Genomic DNA, 19,431 nt, shown 5'->3' with positions numbered 1-19,431 from the left:
TATGCAAGCATTCTCATAGCCGTCGTGCACTTCTGGATTGAGGTGAATCCAAGTGTGCCGGTGCAATCCTTCTTGCACCTGAAGTAGTTTCGTACTCCCTGAGTTCATTCACAATCCTGAGGAAAAACTTTCGGCCCATCCGATAACGGCGCCAGAAAACTTTGTCGTCGTGCAGTGCAGCGTTGACGAAGTAGTCGGAGTAGAGCATGCAATAGCCTTCGAGTCGATGTCGGTTCTTTGCTTTCCGTCGTCCCGACGCCGAGCCCCCTCGTTGTGGCTTTGCATCGCTAGCAAGCAAGCCGGCCAGGGCGGCAAGGACCATGAGATGCTCTTCGTCCTGGGCGGCGGCATCGGCTTCCTCCTCGAGCAGCGCCGCGAGCTCCTCCTCGTCGTCGGAGTCCATCGCCGGGGCAGGCAAAACGCAGAACACCTAGCGGGCGTGGTTGCGCGTGGTGGGCGCAGAGTCGCCGGTGTGCGCCGGAGCGGCGAGCGAAACCCGGGGAAAGGTGGTGGAGGGCGTCCGCGGGGAGAACCTTTCTCTTTTTCCGGCGAGGAATGGACAAGATAGCGGTTGGCGACGCTGGGATCGGCAAGGTGTCGGGGGAAGGCGCGGGGAAAGGGGGCGAATTAGTGCGACTTTTCGCCTGACAGTGGGGACTCGAGCGTTTTTCCCTTCCGCCGGTGCCCCCGAGCTCCCCCCAATGCGACGGGTTCGGCCTGGGCTCGCCGGATCAAAAAACGGGTCGAGCCTGCGGATTTCGGCGTTTTGGGGGTGCGACTGGGTCGTTTCGTCGCCGGAGCTAAAAAAGGCGGCCTAGGGGGCTTGTTGGGGGCGGCTGGAGATGTTCTAACACCCTGTCGTGGCCATGCAGAAGTGGGGCGTCTAGGACCTGGGACCAGACCGATGGACCAGAGAACGGACGTTTGGTGATCGAGGTCACGGGAGCCCGGTTTTTTTGAAAAAATCGTAATTCAAACTTTTTCATTTCACAAAAATCTGAAAAAATTTGTGGAAGTAAACAGCGATGTTATGTGTATGTGTGTAAAATTTTAGGATGAAATACATTGAAATGCGACATGTACAAAAAAGACAAATTCATGCCCTGGAAGGATGAATAGTATCATGTGTTAAAAAGCCACAGATTTGTCTTTTTTGCACAGCCCTCATTTCAATGTATTTTTAACTGAAAATTTACACACATGTGTGTTATGCCTTCATGTATATCTGTATTTTTTTCAGAATTTTTTGAAATGCAAAATTTGAATTTTGATGAAATTTGAATTTTGAATTTGGAGGCCTCATTGGAGCTCGGTCACCACAGGCAATTACCGGATGGACCATCACTATAAAAAACAAACTGTAATAGGAAAAAAAACTTGTGTTTTTATTGGAAAGTTGCTTGTCATTCACGGGGGCTAAGCGGACTTTTTTGGTTCTGATATTTTCCACGCACGAGCGATAATGTGTGCATGTACGAAAAATATATAGATGGCAAAAACTAAAGTCCTTTCAGTTTAATTCTGTGAGAGCTTTAAAATAACGTGTGCACAACTTAATGGTCTCACTTTACAGCAGAACATAAAGACACGTCTCTGGCTTCATCAACGCCACATGGCTTGTTGAGTATGGGCCCGTGGTCCTATTCGTCCTCACTCGCCATCAAAATACCCTGCAACATTATTCGTTGCAACCAAAAAATATCAATACATTAAATGTATTGACAAGTTCAACAAGTTGCAAAGATGATAAGGCAATTTTGTTTTCATAAAAAAACCTTTGGGAAACTATTTTTATCAACGAAATTGTTGTGCAGATAAAACTGCACACACCACGTGTAGACGACAGTCATATCCAACGGTTGACCAGTGCTGCTGTAGAGCATCACATGTGTGTGTTTTTTTTTGAGAAACACATGGTGTTAACTTAAGCGTCGTCCACAAATCATGTGTGCCGTGTCGTGTGTATAGCAGGGTTCTTTTATGTTTGCATATTTATAAATAAAAATTAGAACAGATTGGAATCCTCCAGTAGTATACCAACCGACACCCATTTCAAATAGTACTTTCTTCAAAATACTTGTCTTCGAAATAAATGTATCTAGACTTCATTTTATCTAATTTTTAAAACAAGTATTTTCGGACGAATGAAGTATGAGATAAACTCACCGGATAGAGTCAACAAGCATTAAGTTTTCTACAGGCAACACTAAATTCAGAGCCACTCACCAATCTGATCTGATCGGACGGCCAAGAAAGAGTCACAGAAAACACACAATCCGTGTGCTGCCTTGCGCTGCCTCCTGATTGGGCGAGCTGTGGCCTCCGACAGCGGCACATGCACGCGGACAGCACGAATCTCTGTCACTCGTCTTAAACAGAAAGTAAAAGTATGCCTCACCGGTCCATCCTATTTCCCTTCCACTCCTCCTTCCCCGATCGAGTCATTCCATATATACTATTCTCTCCATTCTAAAATATAATGTGCTCGTGTTTTCTATGATCCAATTTTAATCATAAATTTAACCAATAAGATCAATTGCGACGGGAGAAAAAATTATATAATTGAAAACTTCTTTTGAATACGAATTCACTGATATAATTTTTGCTCCCACCGCAATTGGTTTTGGTAGTTAAATTTATGGTCAAAGTTAAAGCATGTGAATAGAGAAAATACTATATTATGGAATGGAGGAAGTACTACGGAGTATATAATATAGCTAGCTGTGCCTAGCTTGACCATATTAGTACATAGAAGAAAGGACAGTTGCTCACCACGTGCGATCCAAACAACTAGAAAAAAAAATCAAAAGGAAAGCACGTTCTTGGGTTGGGTTGAGATGGAGATGGGGAAGGAGACGGCGAGGGTGGTGGTGCTGGCCGTGAACGGCGTGCGGCGCGAGGCGGCGGGGGCGGACGTCCACCCGTCCATGACGCTGCTGGAGTTCCTCCGCACCAAGACGCCCGTCCGGGGGCCAAAGATCAGCTGCGGCGAAGGTGAGTTGCTCCATGCATCCATCTCCAAGAGCTTGCTTAGCTTAACCTTTTTTTTTGCGGGGGAGCTTAGCTTAACTCACTAGTTAGTTTATTTATCGGTCGACCCGAGGATGTGAGCTGAATATATGCGTCGTCTTCGATTTCTGCTAGTGCTTGATTTCATGACCTGGTTTCTTTGATTCAGTTTTTTGCAGTATTTTTTAAAAATAACTTTCGATCTATTCATCAACTGTCAAGATAGCATTAGTTGACTGACCGTGCGTCGTCACGAGACACCATATCCTACCAACAAGACAAATGTTGCTCCTCCTTCAACCTATTTTATCTCAAACCAATCCTTTGCTCTAGCTTCAATGCCGTCACTCTACTTCACTCCAGAAAACTCCAATATGGCAATGATATGTTAGCGTGTACGATGTGTGTTATTTTTGCTTTTTGTACGGATAGCTAATGCTCATGTGTTGGTGTATGTTTCTATGAAAGTTCATATTTTCGATTAACTAGACCATTCAAACGACAGGTTCATGTATTTCCAAACCTGAATTTATTGTGGTAACTCACTCATCAAAGGGAGTGAAGCAAAAGAATACTCAGTTGGGAAGATGAAAACTAAAAGATGGATACAGTCGTTCTAGAATCTGATAATAATATAAGAACCGAACATAATTTGGTCGATATATGCTTGCCCACTAAACATAATTTGAACCATAAAGAGACATGTAAAAAATAAACTAAGTGCATATTAGTTGCTAGATTGTTTATATACAACCTAGAGTGAAGTTTTCCAGCCCTGTATTGCGAAATGCCTTTCCCTTCAGAATTTAAATTCGTTCACAAAGTTCTATGTCTTGCTCCCACTCAACTCCCTTCCTAGGAATCACCATGTCCATTTCCCCACACCTAAGTGCCACCTGAAATACAAGAAGATAAAATATGATGACAATCTTTCTCATGCTGGGCTACTTCTCTGTCTCATCCTCATCTGTGCGCTTGCAATAGCTTCCTTTTTATGTATGCATTTCTTCCTAGTCTAGTGAATAGTTGGGAGCTCTTGTTGTTTCCTGCAAGAAATGCTTACATGTGAAGGGCACGCCTTAAATCAAGGAGGATAATTGTGCAATTGAATTTGTTCTGGGCTTCACATCAACCAATGTCTCGGCAGGGGTGAAGGGAATGGGAAAAGTTTAATGTAAACGAAACACAACTCAGAATGAAAAATCAACAACCACCCCATGAATCTAGCTTTGAATTCACCTTATTAGCGCTATCACTTTGTCATTTCTGTTTATGGGGCTCAAGAAGTTTTAAGACCAGGGATACTCCGCTCAAAGAACATCTCAAGTATATGTATATACAAGAACTACATCATGCTATATTATTGTTCCCCAAAAAGAATAAGGAATAAAGTAATAAAAAAGCTAAGCTTAGATTCATGGCTCCAACTTTATCCAGAACATCTCAAGTATATGTATATACAAGAACTACATGCCATCATATGTGGTACTATATAGAAAAATGACCTTCAGTCTCAAGTAGTATGAGCTAGCAACTCCGTCTTTCCCTCTCTCTAGTTCTAAACACTAGTGCAGAACCGGGCTATAGCACCGGTTCGTAAGGCCTTTTAGTGCCGGTTCGGTAACCGGCACTAAAGTGTGGGGACTAAAGGTCCCCCTCCCTTTAGTACCGGTTCCGCACGAATCGACGTTAAAGGGCAACCACGTGGCACGAGCCAGCTCCGGCGGCGTGTAGGACATTAGTACCGGTTGGTAACACCAACCGATACTAAATGTTCGGGTGTGTTTTGATTTTATTTTTTATTTTTACTTTAATTTTGTGTTTTCAATTTAATTTAGTGATTGTTTTACATTATAATAAGTTGTTAAGTCATTAGGTGAAAGTACCGCAGATTAGTTTGACTGGATGCATGTGGATCCTAGCTAAGTCATCAAGTATATGCCATATCCATATTATACTTGATCACCTAATTAAGTGACTGATGTAATATGAATATGGCATATACTTGATCACTTAGTTAGAATCCATCCAGTTGAAACTAATCTGCGTTTTCTTTCATAAATGATATAATAACTCATCATCATCATATTAATATAAAAACTCTTGCATCATATATATCATCACAAACAACAGTTTTCATAGCTAGCTAAAAATCATTATATATAGTCGTCTCATTACCACTACTTAATCATCATATAGTCATTACTGTTATCTAATCATCACCAACAGTAGCTTAAAGAAGAAACATTCATTATAATGATATTATAAGCGTTCATAACACCACAAAAGCAAATCACACTTTAAGATTAAGTTCAGGACGAAGAACACGGACATGAGAGGACAAGTACTAAGAGCATGAACTAGCTAATCACTCCTGCTGCTCTCTCTCAGGTAAAATAACATAGAACATGTATAGCTTTCCTGATTCATCATATTGGAGCATGCAGATGAACCTGTCTCCTAATCGTGGGTTGCGCTTCTGATTGCTGCCCCTAGTACTTCTTTGCGATCGTTCACAATTTTGCTCCAGTCTTTTACTATTAAGCATTCCTCGCTATTATAAATCCTCAATGCACTAAATGAATTGTAGGATATCTTGGCTGTAAGCTAACAATATTCATGATACCTTTAGTCTCGATCCAATCAGGCACAACATTTATCGGGAGTCCCTGTTGAAGAACATCATATAGTAACATACTTAGCAAAATAAAGTTTAGCTTAAAAATAATAATGTATGCAAAAGAAGCACTGAGGAGAAATAGTAGAAATCTTACCATCTTTCCTAAATATATGTGACCGTACTTCAGTACGAACAATATTGGTCGCATATTTTGAGTACTAACATTTCTAAGTGCATTCAAAAAAATTGTCTTGACAGCAGCAAGATCCTCAAGCCATGAAACATAATGACTTGTCTCCTCGCAGTTTAGTTCAGCCCCGGGACAGTGGACGGTCCTGTCTATCAAACGCCGGACATGTTTGCTAAATTGGAAATAAGTTGTCAATAAAAATTACTTGTCAACTATTTTTGAATAAAAAATATCGAAGACATAAATATGGTTGAGAAACTCACATAATGGTAGAACTGGAGGCGTCTGCACATCGACCTAGATGTCTCTATTACCTTCAATATTATTTTTCGGACGAATATCAAAGGTGATAACCATATCATGCTCAAATGCATAAGCCTTGCATAGTGCTTGTCAAGTTTTGCATTCAAAATAGATGTATGTGTCTGCATTGCATAGTATTTTTTTAATATTTAGCTAATTCATCTAACAATTGACATGACTATTTAACAACTTTTCTATCTGATTCATCTAACATTAATTAACATTCTAATATTCTTATCTACGTAATTCATCTAACATTAATCTAAACAACAGAAAAAAGAAAATAAGTAAAAAAATATGTGTGTTTGTGTGTGTGTGTGTCTGTATGTGTGTGTACGAGCGTTGGGCGACAGCCTACGGGCGCCGGCGCGAGATGGCGACGCGACGGGGACGGTGACGACTGGCGGCGGGGGCGACGACGCGATCGAGACGGCGACATAGTACGGGGCGGCGACGGGGGCGACGGGGACGACGGCGCGCGGCGGGGACGGCGACGACGGGCGGAGGGGGCGACGCCGCGCGGCGGCGGCGGCGAGGGCGGCACGCGATGGGCGACGGCGGCGACGATATCGGGCGATTTCGTTGGATAGAAGACGGACGGCGGATGAAAACTGAATTTTTCGTAAGTGTCATATATATAGGAGGGACCTTTAGTACCGGTTGGAGCCACCAACCGGTACTAAAGGCCAATCTTGTCCAGGTCAAGCGGCGGGAAGCGGACCCCTTTAGTACCGGTTTGTGGCTCGAACCGGTACTAAAGGCCCCCATTAGTACCGGTTGGAGCCACGAACCGGTACTAAAGGGGTTGCACTGCCAACCGCGGTACACAATGTTTTAGTCCCACCTCGCCGAGCGAAGGGCGACCGCACTGGTTTATAAAACTCAGCCACGGCTGCTCCTTCGAACTCCTTTATATAGCAGGCCTCTGAGCCTAACTATGGCGCGCTGTCCTGTGAGTCTGTCGGACCTTCTGACCTGAAGTTGCACACCCTAGGTCTGGCAGGCCCACTGGGCAACGCCCCAACAATTTTTTTATAGTTTTTATTTTCTGCATTATTTATTTTCTTCTATTTATTTTTAAGTAATTTTTATATAGTTTTTTTCTTTTCTATATTATTTATTTTCTTTTATTTATTTTTGAGTAAATTTTTTATATAGTTTTTTCCTTTTCTGCTTTATTTATTTTCTTCTATTTATTTCTAAGTAATTTTTTATATACTTTTTTTATTTTCTGCTTTATTTATTTTCTTCTATTAATTTCTGAGTACTTTTTTCTGCATTATTTATTTTTGAGTAAATTTTTTATATAGTTTTTGTCTTTTCTGCTTTATTTATTTTTATTCTATTTATTTCTAAGTAACTTTTTTATATAGTTTTTTCTTTTCTGCTTTATTTCTTTTCTTCTATTTATTTCTGAGTACTTTTTTCTGCATTATTTATTTTTGAGTAAATTTTTTATATAGTTTTTGTCTTTTCTGCTTTATTTATTATCTTCTATTTATTTCTAAGTGATTTTTTGTTTTGTATTTAGTTTCTTTATGACCCTCTCTACTATTTCGCATATGCTATGCGGGTGAAATGATGATATTATGGCAAGTTTCAATATTTTAAGAGTTCATTTTCTAGTGATTTTTTCAATTTCACGATCATCTAGCTCTCTAAACAAATCGGTAAATAACTGAAAAACAACAAATGATATCAGAACATGTTGGAAATTGATGACGTCGCTTTGAATGCTGCATACTGAATGCAAAAAAGGATGGAGTTCAAATAAATTTAAAAAACATTGAAGTGCCCGTGTAACAGATGAGTTCTCGTCCGAAACCCTGATACTCCGAAAGAGATTGTCCAGTTTGTACACGAAGTGCGTTCAGTTTTTGCCGTGACCCTCTCTACTCATTCGCACATGCTATGCGGGTGAAATGACGATACCATGCCAAGTTTCAATATTTTCAGACTTCATTTTGTAGTGATTTTCAATTTCACGATCATTTATCTATCTAAGCAAATCGGTAAATGACTGAAAAACAATAAATGATGTCAGAACATGATGGAAATTGATGATGTCGCTTTGAATGCTGCATACTGAACGCAAAAAAAAGTCCGAAGTTCATATAAGTTTAAAAAACATTGAAGTGCCCGTGTAACAGATGAGTTCTCGTCCGAAACCCTGATACTCCGAAAGAGATTGTCCAATTTGTACACAAAGTGCGTCCAGTTTTTGTCGTGACCCTCTCTACTCTTTCGCACATGCTATGCGGGTGAAATGATGATACCATGCCAAGTTTTAACATTTTCAGACTTCATTTTGTAGTGATTTTCAATTTCACGGTCATTTAGCTCTCTAAACAAATTGGTAAATGACTGAAAAACAACAAATGATGTCAGAACGTGTTGGAAATTGATGATGTCGCTTTGAATGCTGCATACTGAACACAAGAAGTCCGGAGTTCAAATAAGTTATTAAAAATAAAAAAAGAGGTGCAATGCTGCTTAATTAGCTTCAAGCTTTTCGGAATAGTGTAGACTGCACTGCACATAATTCCATGCAATCGATGCTATTTCGAAAGGCTTGAAGCTAAGCAACATGCAGGTGAGCATTGCGCCTCTCCTTCATCGTCTCTGCACTCACGGCTTATAAATCGCTCCTACTGCCTCTCTCTTGGCGAGGTGGGACTAAAAATCAGTTTACTAAAATACTCTATTACCGGTTTATGCCATGAACCGGTACTAAAATGTTCGTGAGGCCCCAGCCTGACCACAGCCCGACACAGCCTCAATAGTACCGGTTTATGGCAAGAACCAGCACTAAAGGTTGCCCACGAACCGGTACTAATGATGTCCGCCCGCCTAGCCGTTGGAACCGGCACTAATGGAGACATTAGTGTCGGCTCAAATTCAAACCGGCACTAATGTGCTTCACATTTGACCCTTTTTCTACTAGTGAAATATGAACAACAAAGTAATAAAAGGCATGTGATTACTCTGACTCCTCATCTTTACATAGTTCAGAATCCATACATACGATGTATTGTTATCCATTGTGCTCAGCTAGCTACAGAATGTACATTCTCCTCAGCCCCTATTACTCATTTTATTTCTGATGATAAGCCACATATATAGCCTTGTGGATAGAAACATAGGGACACCAGCATGCAACATAGTCATTGTTCTAAAAAATTGTGTATGCATGCACACAAAGTCTGTGCAATAAACAAAACTGAGACTCAGTAGGTACTTGAGTATATATATACTTAATCATGTATAGATCCGGTTACACTACAAGTCCTATGTTTAGTGCCTCTTGTAGTACAAAGCGTACTAAAAAATAGAAAAGAATACCTCATTAGGGTGCAACATTTTCATCATTACTTCATGGAGAATGAATTAATGCATACTCCAGTTTACTGAACTGGAAGTGCATGAAGATAAATCAAAACCTACTTTCAAAACACAATATAAATTGACTACTGCAAATAAAGTAGCTAGTAGTAAAAAAATCTTAGTAGTCAAACAAATAGGTCATATGGTCCCTTAGCAGTTCATATATGATTAAAACTGTAAGAATATTAAATCGAGGCATTGTAATCATGGAGATTATATAGTTCTGTGACAATTCATTTATGATCAAAACTATCTGACAATATTCAAAGAGATTGGTTCACACCAACAAAAGTTAGTCAAAACAATAGCTGGCGGTACACTGGTATGGACCTTAAATGTGAATATGAATATCAAGGAAAAGATGTGCTAAAAAATCTTAACTAAAACATAGAAAACAATACCTAATTAAGGTGCAACATTTTTGTCATTCTTCATGGAGAATGAATTACCATACTCCAGTTTACTGAACTGCAAGTGCATGCTCATAAATATAAATCTACTTGTTTTAGAAAATAAATATAAATCGAGTACTTGAAGTAAAATAGCTAGTAAAAAACATAGCAGTAAAACAGAAAGGTGGTATGGTTCCTTAGCAGTTCATATATGATTAAAACTGTAAGAATATTAAATGGAGGTATTTTTTTCGAAACCATGCAGGAGAAGTGCATTTTATCATTATAGAAGAAATAATAGTATCTAATCTCAGAGTACAAAGCTCAAAAGAAAAGAACGACCTCATCACAACCTACATAGGAAAAGAAGGTAACTGCCGAAACACAAACCATAAACCTTGTCGGACAGAGAGATACAAAGCACAAAGCATCAGCCTTGAACCATTCAAACATCAAGTTGTTACGTTCTTGCTGAAAGGAGCATGCGACCAAGATAGCAGCGAAGGAAAGCTTATTCCTCTTGCCTGAAGCGACCCCATACTTGGTAAAAGATCCACCGTTCAACGAGGAACTGTCGACCTTGAAAATAAATGCTTGACACTCCCAGAACATGTTTTGAAAAATGGGATAAGCTGAGAAGAACAGAGCGGTTATGTTAAACAAACAAGTGTGCAAGAAATTTGGCCCCTACCTTACACCAGTTGTGCGCACCACACTAAATTTATTCGATGTGCGATCCAAACGGGAGGATTTTCCTTCAAAACTCTGTTGTATCGCTCCTTCCAAATCATCCAAACGACCAAGACAATGATAGTGTTTATCATCTTCATCTAATCGTCGAGATTATATAGTTCCATGGCAATTCATTTATGATCAAAGCAATATCACCTGTGGTAGGAGTATTTTCAGCAACAACTATGATGTACTACTACTCCTAGTTTCAGTAAACAAACAAGATAGATGCAGCACTAACATGATGTGGGATACTAAGCAAAAGCAAAATATTTGTCAGCGAGAAATATGAAGTTAACTCTGATGTGCTGCTATATCCATCCGTGTAACCTCGTCGTTCTCCACCCCATCCGCCCCGCTCTCCTCCGATTGCTGCCCCTGCGCCTATTCATCACAACAAGAAGACTATTCCACATACAGAATGGCGTAACAAACACAACAAGACTATCAGATTTCAGTTACAGATCAAGCAAAACTCTCACAATGTTTACGGAACTGAAAAGCACAATTTCTCGTGGACTACGTCTCAACGATGACAGATTTACTTTCTTTTTGCAGGAAGTGTCAAAAAATGTCAAACTTATAGAGAAGTATTAGAAGTCCATGCTCATACCTCTTCTTTATCCTGGAACTATTATCCCATCTCCATTAGAAGTTGCTGGAAGAATCTGACCAAAAATAATAGTGCACGTCATAACCAATAAATCAAGATCTAGGACAAGTTTTGTATTAGGAATCAGCCCAAGAAGAGAACCGTATACAATTTGAGAGAATATGCATCTGCACTATTAGTGCAGATCATAATTAAGAAATCAAGCTGGAGTTTTTTACTCGAATTCTCCATTAGGAATCAGACCGAGAAGAGAACCGTACAAAATTGTCACACCTACGCCTGTGTCAGCGGGAATAAGTCGCATGGCTCAGAATATCCATGCGAGAGAGCTTTATGAGCTGGCTAGTGTGTCCTGGGAACCTCACCCCCTCGTTCTCTGAACTCTCTCTCCCTCTGAACTCTCTCTCCCTCGTTCTCTGAACCTCACCCCTGCTTCCTCCTCGTATCTCCAATTCCCCATTCGCAAACTCTCATCTATGGTTGTATCTTGGTGATGATGAAATAGATGATTTGGGACATTACAAAAAGTTAAGAGAGGAGAAGGAAGAGAAACTTATGGGTGGTTGTACGTCTTCTATCCCGAATTCCCGATCAGGCCAAAGCTGGCGGCGCCGTGGACTGAGTCGCGGAAGGCCTCAACGACAAGCGGGAAACCCCCAGCCGGTCATATCGACTCTCGAGGTCGTTGTTGAGCAACGACAGGGTGGAGACATTGTGGTGCTCCATGCAGTCCCCATATGAACTCGTCGAACACCTCTGCCGCTGGCCAACGATGGATCAGTCGGGTCGCTGCGTGCCTGGCGAAGATAAGAAGAGGCGGAGTGGGGACTGGGGAGCTTACCTGCGTTGGAGGTGACCTTGCAGAGGAGTCAGATAAGACAACCACGCAAAGGGGCTTCGCCGATGGGAACATGGACATCACACCGGCCGGTCGCCCGATCGTCGCCCGGGATCTTGGGCTATGGTCAACCTTGACCTCCCGAACTGGAACCTCCGGTATAACCTCATCAACAGAGAAGGGGCCCGCTTCCCATCTCCCGGCGGCTTGATAAAGATGAAGCACGGCGGAGCGGCGACATGGCGTACGCCGCCTCGCGGGACGACGTGCGTACGTGGGCTGTTTTTTTTCCTTTTTCTTTTCTTTTGTTCGAGGAGATCCTTTTTTCACGTATAGGAGCGGAGGGGATCGAAGGAGGGCGAGGGAGGGAACAAGGTTGAACCATCACGGCGTTCGATTCTTCTTTAATACTAGTAGAGATAAAGAACATCAGAAGTAAAAAAAATACATCAAGGTCCATAGACGACCTACCGACGACTACTTGCACTGGAGCGAGCCAAAGACGCGCCGCCGTCTTCGTCCCTCCCTCATCAAAGCCGGACAAACTTTGTTATAGTAGATAGTCGGAAAGTCGTCATGCTAAGATCCCATAGGATCAGCGAACATCCGCCGCCGGTGAAGGGAATCGTAGAATAGAAAGATCTAATCTGTAGACACAAGAACACATACGAATGAAGACAAGATCCACATGAATCCACCGAAAACAAATGCCGACCAAATTCCATGAGATCCGTCGAAGACAAATCTTCACACGCCCTCCAACGATGTTAGAAGCACAATCGAAACGGAGACAAGGCGAGGAGAACCTTATTCCATCAGCAGAGAGCCGTCGTCGTCTTCCCTCTCTAAGCAAGACATAAACCTTAACAAAACTCAAAAAAATATGAAAAAATGGAGCCCTCTCACCGGCAAAGGCCGGGATCCACTATGAGTCCATACCATAAGACCATAGAAGACGAGGTAGACTGGCGACGGCATCGACGGGAGGCACACAAAATCCTAGCCAAGGGATCCTTTTTTCTTCACCAGTTTTTCGCAAAATCAATGCAGCCTAGTTCTCCCGGTAACACAAAGCACCGCAAGCAAGCTGCTCTTTTTTCATTAGAAAACCTGATAGCGATCTAGTACTAGCTAACTCTATCGTCATGCACCACATGACACATGTGATAAAAAAATCTAAACAATTAAAAAAATCTCTCCTCACATGCGCTAGTTTTAAATAGCTCGTTTACGTTTTAAGAAAAACCAGTACTCCCTCCATTCAGGTGGGATCCAGGATTCCAGGTGGGTAGGGCGTCTAAAAATATGCATCATGATCTAGGTGCGTATGGATTAGACTAGAAAGTATTAATTGACACGTGTTTATATGCGTACTTAATGAACTTTTTGGGACAATGCACTTAACCAACAACCTTTGCACAAGGTCCAAAATGAAATAAAGAGCAATCACATTTATTTTTTTACCATCTATTGAATAGCTTAGATATAACCTATTAGAATAGTTGTATGATAATTTGTTGGTTAATGACATGGACATTTTACTTTGCATAATCTGTTCGAGATGCCTTTTGGCAGCCAACCACCACGCTGGTTGTTTGCATGCAAATGCGTCAATTAAGTGCCGCCATTTGCATGCACTCACTGTTTTTTTTTTGCGGGTGATGCACTCACTGTTTTGCAACGACTGGTCGCAAGTGCCTCGCTCTCTAGAGTTTGCCCATAAAATTAATTACTGCACACCATGCTAGCTAATATTGGCGACTAATATATTTAGAATTTCTGAATTTCATTAGGTGCCAAATGCACCTGGTCGGAGGGAGTAGCTCATATGTGTGGCAGAGCGTACTCCCTCCGTTTAATTTAGTTTGCGTTTTGGATTTATTCAAAGTCAAACTTTGTAAAAAATTATTAACATCCACTATATAAAATTTATTCTATTAAAACTGTTATAAAGTAGATTTTCATATCATATGCATTAGGTATTATGAATATTGTTTTTTTTCTTATATTCTTGGTCAAACTTTGAAAAGCTTGACTTTGACTGAAGCCAAAAACGCAAACTAAATTGGTACCGAGGGGGTGTGTGCTAAAAATTGAAACTTAAGGCTTGTTCGGTAGTTGGCTAGCTTCCAGCTTCATCAAATTTTCGTTGGAGCTGGGCCGAACGGGCTGGCTTCGAGAAGCTAGCTTCCCGGATCTGATGAAAATCTACGTACAAAAAACGGGAGCAGCACTTCTGGCGATCCAAGAAAAAGGGAAGCGGGAGTTAGGCGAAATTACATAGGAGTGCCACCGCAAGTGACTCGAGAGGCACGTACCGGTTCGCTATGTTCTCTCTCCCCTCTTATTACGTCCTCTCGAGGCGACGTGGACAGATCGCTACCTTTCCCTCTATACTGGGCCAAGCCCAGCCACTCTCCTCATGTGCCCGACTGGGCCTAAGGCCACTTTATGTGTTGAGCCGGCTGGGCTCCGTCCGCTCATGCAGGTTGGCCTGCCGGCAAGCACCAGAAGCTGGAGTTAGCGAGCCAAACAGTTTCCATCGATGGCGATCCCGTGAAAGAAGCCAGCATCAAGAAATAGAAGCTAAGGTCTCCTTTGGTTTGTGGGATTTTTGTAGAAATTCTATAGGATAGGATTTGCAAAGAAAAAATTCCTTTGAAGCCCTTTGGTTTGTAGGAATGAATTTCTATTTTTATGTAGGATAAGAATCAATCCTTCATGTTTTGGAGGAAAAAAAACATTAGACTAAACTCAATGGAAAAAATCCTATCCTATGCACCAAATGACATCTCTTTCTTTATAGGAATTGACATACATATCATCTCACTTTCTATGATTTTCTTATTCCTATAAAATTCCTATCCTATGAACCAAAAAAGGCCTAAATTTATGGATCCAGTGAAGCCTGAGGACTACCGAACAGGCCCTTGAGACCAGGGCATAGCGACAGTCACAGAACATAGCGACAGAGCGGACCAAAGCACTGACATGTGGCAGGAGGCCACAGCCCTCGTCTCACCGTTAATTCAATGGAACGACGTTAGATTAGAATACGTGTCAACCTCTGGAGGCGTGCGTTGCTACCCTCCTTTACAGCAGACTATTTTCGTTTTAAATCTACATATATTTGCAGTTTTCTTTTACAGAAACAAACAAAAAATGCTACTAGTTTGCATGCCTTCCTTCTAAAAAATCATCAGACATATGTGATGTTATGTTATATGGTGGAAATCAATTAAGAGCATTAATTATACAAAATATCATGTATCATGTTATACTGAATGCAGAGTGTTAGAATGCCGATTGATTCACTCGTAACTCATCATAAGGCCTTGTACAATGCAAGGTGTTTAGAAAAATAAACCAAGCTTTTTTTAAGCATCGGTGCTTATTTGTAAAGGGCAGACGCTTAATTAGGCGTCTCTACTGTAAAAATAGACACTGATGCTTCAGAAAAATCCGGTTTATTTTTCTAAGCACCTCTCTAAACATCTAGCATTGTACAAGGCCTAAGAGTGGTTGTGTAGCTTGACTAATTTTGAAAGGCATCAAGTTGTGTCACATATTGACCACAAAGGAGCATTGAAATTACGTCAACGAACCTCGAGACAGTAGTTTCTTTGTCATTTATTCCATAGAGTACCAAGACCATTTAGTCCTACTAATTTTATTTTTTTAGAAAACTTCCGACCTATTTATCTTTAATTATGGCAGTACAATGAACACCGGAAATAATAAAAATTACATTTAAATTCATAGACCACCTAGCGACGACTACAAGCACTAAAGCGAGCTAAAGGTGCGCCGCCGTCATCGCCCTTCCATCGCCAAAGTCGGACATAACTTGTTGTAGTAGACAGCCGGGAAGTCGTCGTGCTAAGGCCTCATAGGACCAGCACACCAGAACAGCAACCGCCGCCGACGAAGAATAACGTGATCGGAAGGATCCAACCCAAAGACACACGAACGTAGACGAACAACGACGAGATCCGAGCAAATCCGTCAAAGATAGATCCGCCGGAGACACATCTTCACACACCCACCAACGATGCTAGACGCACAGCTGGAACGGGGGCTAGACGGGAAGAACTTTATTTCATCTTTAGGGTGCCGCCGCCGTCTCGTCTTCCTGAGCAGGACACAAACCCTAATAAAACAGAAAGAAACAACTATAATCAGAGCCCTCGCGCTGGCCCTTGACAGGATCCACCACGCCCCTATAGCCCTAGGGCCACCGGATACACGGCGGACCTGTGGCGACGCCGACAAGAGGCAGGAACCCTAGCTTTTTGGAGGAGGAGGAGGAGAAGGAGGAGGATAGTCCTATTAATCAGTGCAACTTGAATTGCATTTTCATCCCACTGTCACTATTATAATAATAGTTCAACTAGAATCAATCAGTGCAAATACCCTATCTTATTACCAAACTGGCACACTGGCTCTCGCAAATGCGAGAGCAACATCTGAGAGTGTCTAATTTTTTTATGGTGTACATAAACTTATATCGTGTGATTAGAATAATCACGGGTCATAAGCATCTTTCATTTGATATAAATTTATGTTCCCATGGAAAAATAATAATGCATCGGTTACATATGTACCGTTTTGTAGATGGTGATATTTAATAAGCATGTAGAAATTATTTATACTGCTAGGTAGGATATATTTTGTATTTACAAAAAGTTGCATTACTGCAAATATATCGAACTCCAGATCCGGCATCCCTGCCCAACTAAGACGTTGGAGAAGGAAATCATACCTTCCTGCCACAAACCATGAACCCAGATCCACCATCTTCCAGATGTCGCCAATGCAGGCCATAATCTGCATCCGCTCCTGGACTACCTCCCAAACTTCGCACCGGCCTGGAGCAAACGCCGTCGCAACGACGGAGCCCGAGGTCAGGTCCACCACAAGGATGCCGCGCTACCGCACCATCCTTGCTTGAACAGTCTGGTTTTTAAATCCACCCCAAAAATGAATCGCCTCGTTGAGGAAGGATCTGAAAATTTATTAGTCGACGTCGTCATCACCATCGCCGAAGCCATGACGATGAACAGCCCAAAAACCCTAAGAAACTAGTGCCTAAAACAATCCACACGCATGGATTCGGTGACTCTCCTCACCATCGACGACCTGCGGAGGGGAGCCGCCGGAGGACGGCGGCGGACGAAGGCGCCCTGGCGGCAGGAGGCGAGATCGCCTTTCTTCCTTTTCCTGTAAAATGTAGTTTGCTAATTTTAATCAACCACGCAGTTACAAACTTTGAAGTATATAGAACAACCGCTGTCCTTTTAGCAGAATCGACGATTACCGGAGTACTCCCTCCATCTCATAATATAAATATAAAAACGTTTTTCAAGTTATTATAGGATAGAGGGAGTAGATCTTAATCGGCCGGTTTGTGATTCTGATTTACGATGTATATGTCACGTTGCTGCGTGCAGGTGGATGCGGCGCATGCGTGGTGCTCATCTCCAAGTACGACCCGGCCACCGACGAGGTGACCGAGTTCTCGGCCAACTCCTGCCTGACGCTCCTCGGCACACTGAGCCACTGCTCGGTGACCACCAGCGAGGGCATCGGCAACACCCGTGATGGCTACCACCCCGTCCAGCAGCGCCTCTCCGGCTTCCACGCCTCCCAGTGCGGCTTCTGCACCCCCGGCATGTGCATGTCCATCTTCTCCGCGCTCGTCAAGGCAGACAAGCCCGGCCATGCCGCCCCGGCGCCGCCGGCTGGGTTCTCCAGGCTCACCTGCTCGGAGGCCGAGCACGCCGTCTCGGGCAACCTCTGCCGCTGCACCGGCTACAGGCCCATCGTCGACGCCTGCAAGAGCTTCGCCGCGGACGTCGACCTCGAGGATCTCGGCCTCAACTCCTTCTGGAAGAAAGCCGCCGACGACCGTGCCGACGTTGGCAAGCTGCCGCAGTACTCCGCCGGCTCTGTCTGCACATTCCCCGAGTTCCTCAAGGCCGAGATCAAGTCCAACATTGGCAAGCTGCCAGAGCACTCCGCCGGCTCCGTCAGCGACGATGGCTGGTACTACCCCAGGAGCATCCAGGAGCTCGACAACCTCTTTGACGCCAACTGGTTCGATGAAACTGCAGTCAAGATCGTGGCGTCCAACACCGGCGCCGGAGTGTACAAGGAGCAAGACCTCTACGAAAAGTACGTCGACATCAAAGGGATTCCGGAGTTGCTGGTCATCGACAGGAGCAGCAAGGGGGTGGAGATCGGGGCAGCCGTGTCCATCTCCAAAGCAATCGAGGTCTTCTCGGACGGCACTACTCCGGTATTCAGGAAGATCGCCGGCCACCTCGGCAAGGTGGCCTCGCCGTTCGTCCGGAACACGGCGACAATCGGTGGCAACCTTATCATGGCGCAGCGGCTTCGGTTCCCGTCGGACATCGCCACCCTTCTCCTCGCCGCCGACGCCACGGTCACCATCCACACGGCGTCCAAGACGGTCTGCCTATCACTGGAGGAGTTCCTGGAGCAGCCTCCCTTTGATGCCAAGACCATTCTGCTCAGCATATTTGTCCCTGATTGGGGTTCAGATAGTGTCATCTTCGAGACCTCCAGAGCAGCCCCGAGGCCGTTCGGCAATGCCGTGTCCTATGTCAACTCTGCATTCCTGGCAAGGACTTCAGGTGATGCAGCATCGGGAGACCTCATCATCCAGGAAATCTGCCTCGCATTTGGCGCTTACGGCGGCGTCGCCATCCGGGCTCGGAACGTTGAGGAGTTCCTCAAGGGGAAATCAGTGAGTGCACCTGTGGTACTTGAAGCAGTTCAGTTGCTGAAAGATGTTATCAGACCGTCACAAGACACCACGCACCCTGAGTACAGAGTCAGCTTGGCTGTGGCTTTCTTGTTCAGTCTCCTGTCTTCACTTGGCAAGGACCTCATTGAACCGAGAAAGGCTATTACGAATGGTTCCACCGAGTCCTCGCCGGAGGTTGCCACTGATAATTTACCTATTCGGTCAAGGCAAGAGCTGATTTTCAGCGAGAAATACAAACCAATCGGGAAGCCAATCACGAAAGCTGGGTCAGAGTTACAAGCTTCAGGTATGTATAATCCTATACTTTTAACTTCCAAGTGTTTACTTCAATTACCTTGCACTCTATCTCTTCAATTGTAACCTTATAACTAATGTGCTTCATCCATGAATATATCTCTTCAACATTTTTGTTGGCACCTTTAACTTCTGTCATATTGACATATTCCTTCTTGTCCAGGTGAGGCTGTCTATGTTGATGACATCCCTGCTCCCAAGGATTGCCTATATGGAGCATTTATCTACGGCACACACCCTCATGCTCATATAAAAGGTTTCAACTT

At 43.2% G+C, this 19,431-nt stretch overlaps 1 protein-coding gene across 1 annotated transcript; it reads left to right on the top strand.

Moving 5' to 3' along the window:
• Positions 1-2,757: 2,757 nt before the first annotated feature.
• Positions 2,758-19,429, top strand: LOC119315822 (indole-3-acetaldehyde oxidase-like; the record flags this gene model as incomplete). The annotated part of the gene is made up of 3 exons (XM_037590294.1): positions 2,758-2,994; positions 17,532-19,157; positions 19,329-19,429. Coding segments are annotated over exons 1-3 (1,884 nt in total), but the record flags the coding sequence as incomplete, so codon positions are not given.
• Positions 19,430-19,431: the final 2 nt, after the last annotated feature.

The sequence above is a fragment of the Triticum dicoccoides genome, chromosome 6A (assembly GCF_002162155.2).
Source record: "Triticum dicoccoides isolate Atlit2015 ecotype Zavitan chromosome 6A, WEW_v2.0, whole genome shotgun sequence".
Lineage (NCBI taxonomy): Eukaryota > Viridiplantae > Streptophyta > Magnoliopsida > Poales > Poaceae > Triticum > Triticum dicoccoides.
The sequence above is the reverse complement of the archived record's forward strand: the minus strand, read 5'-3'. Positions and strand labels throughout refer to the sequence as shown.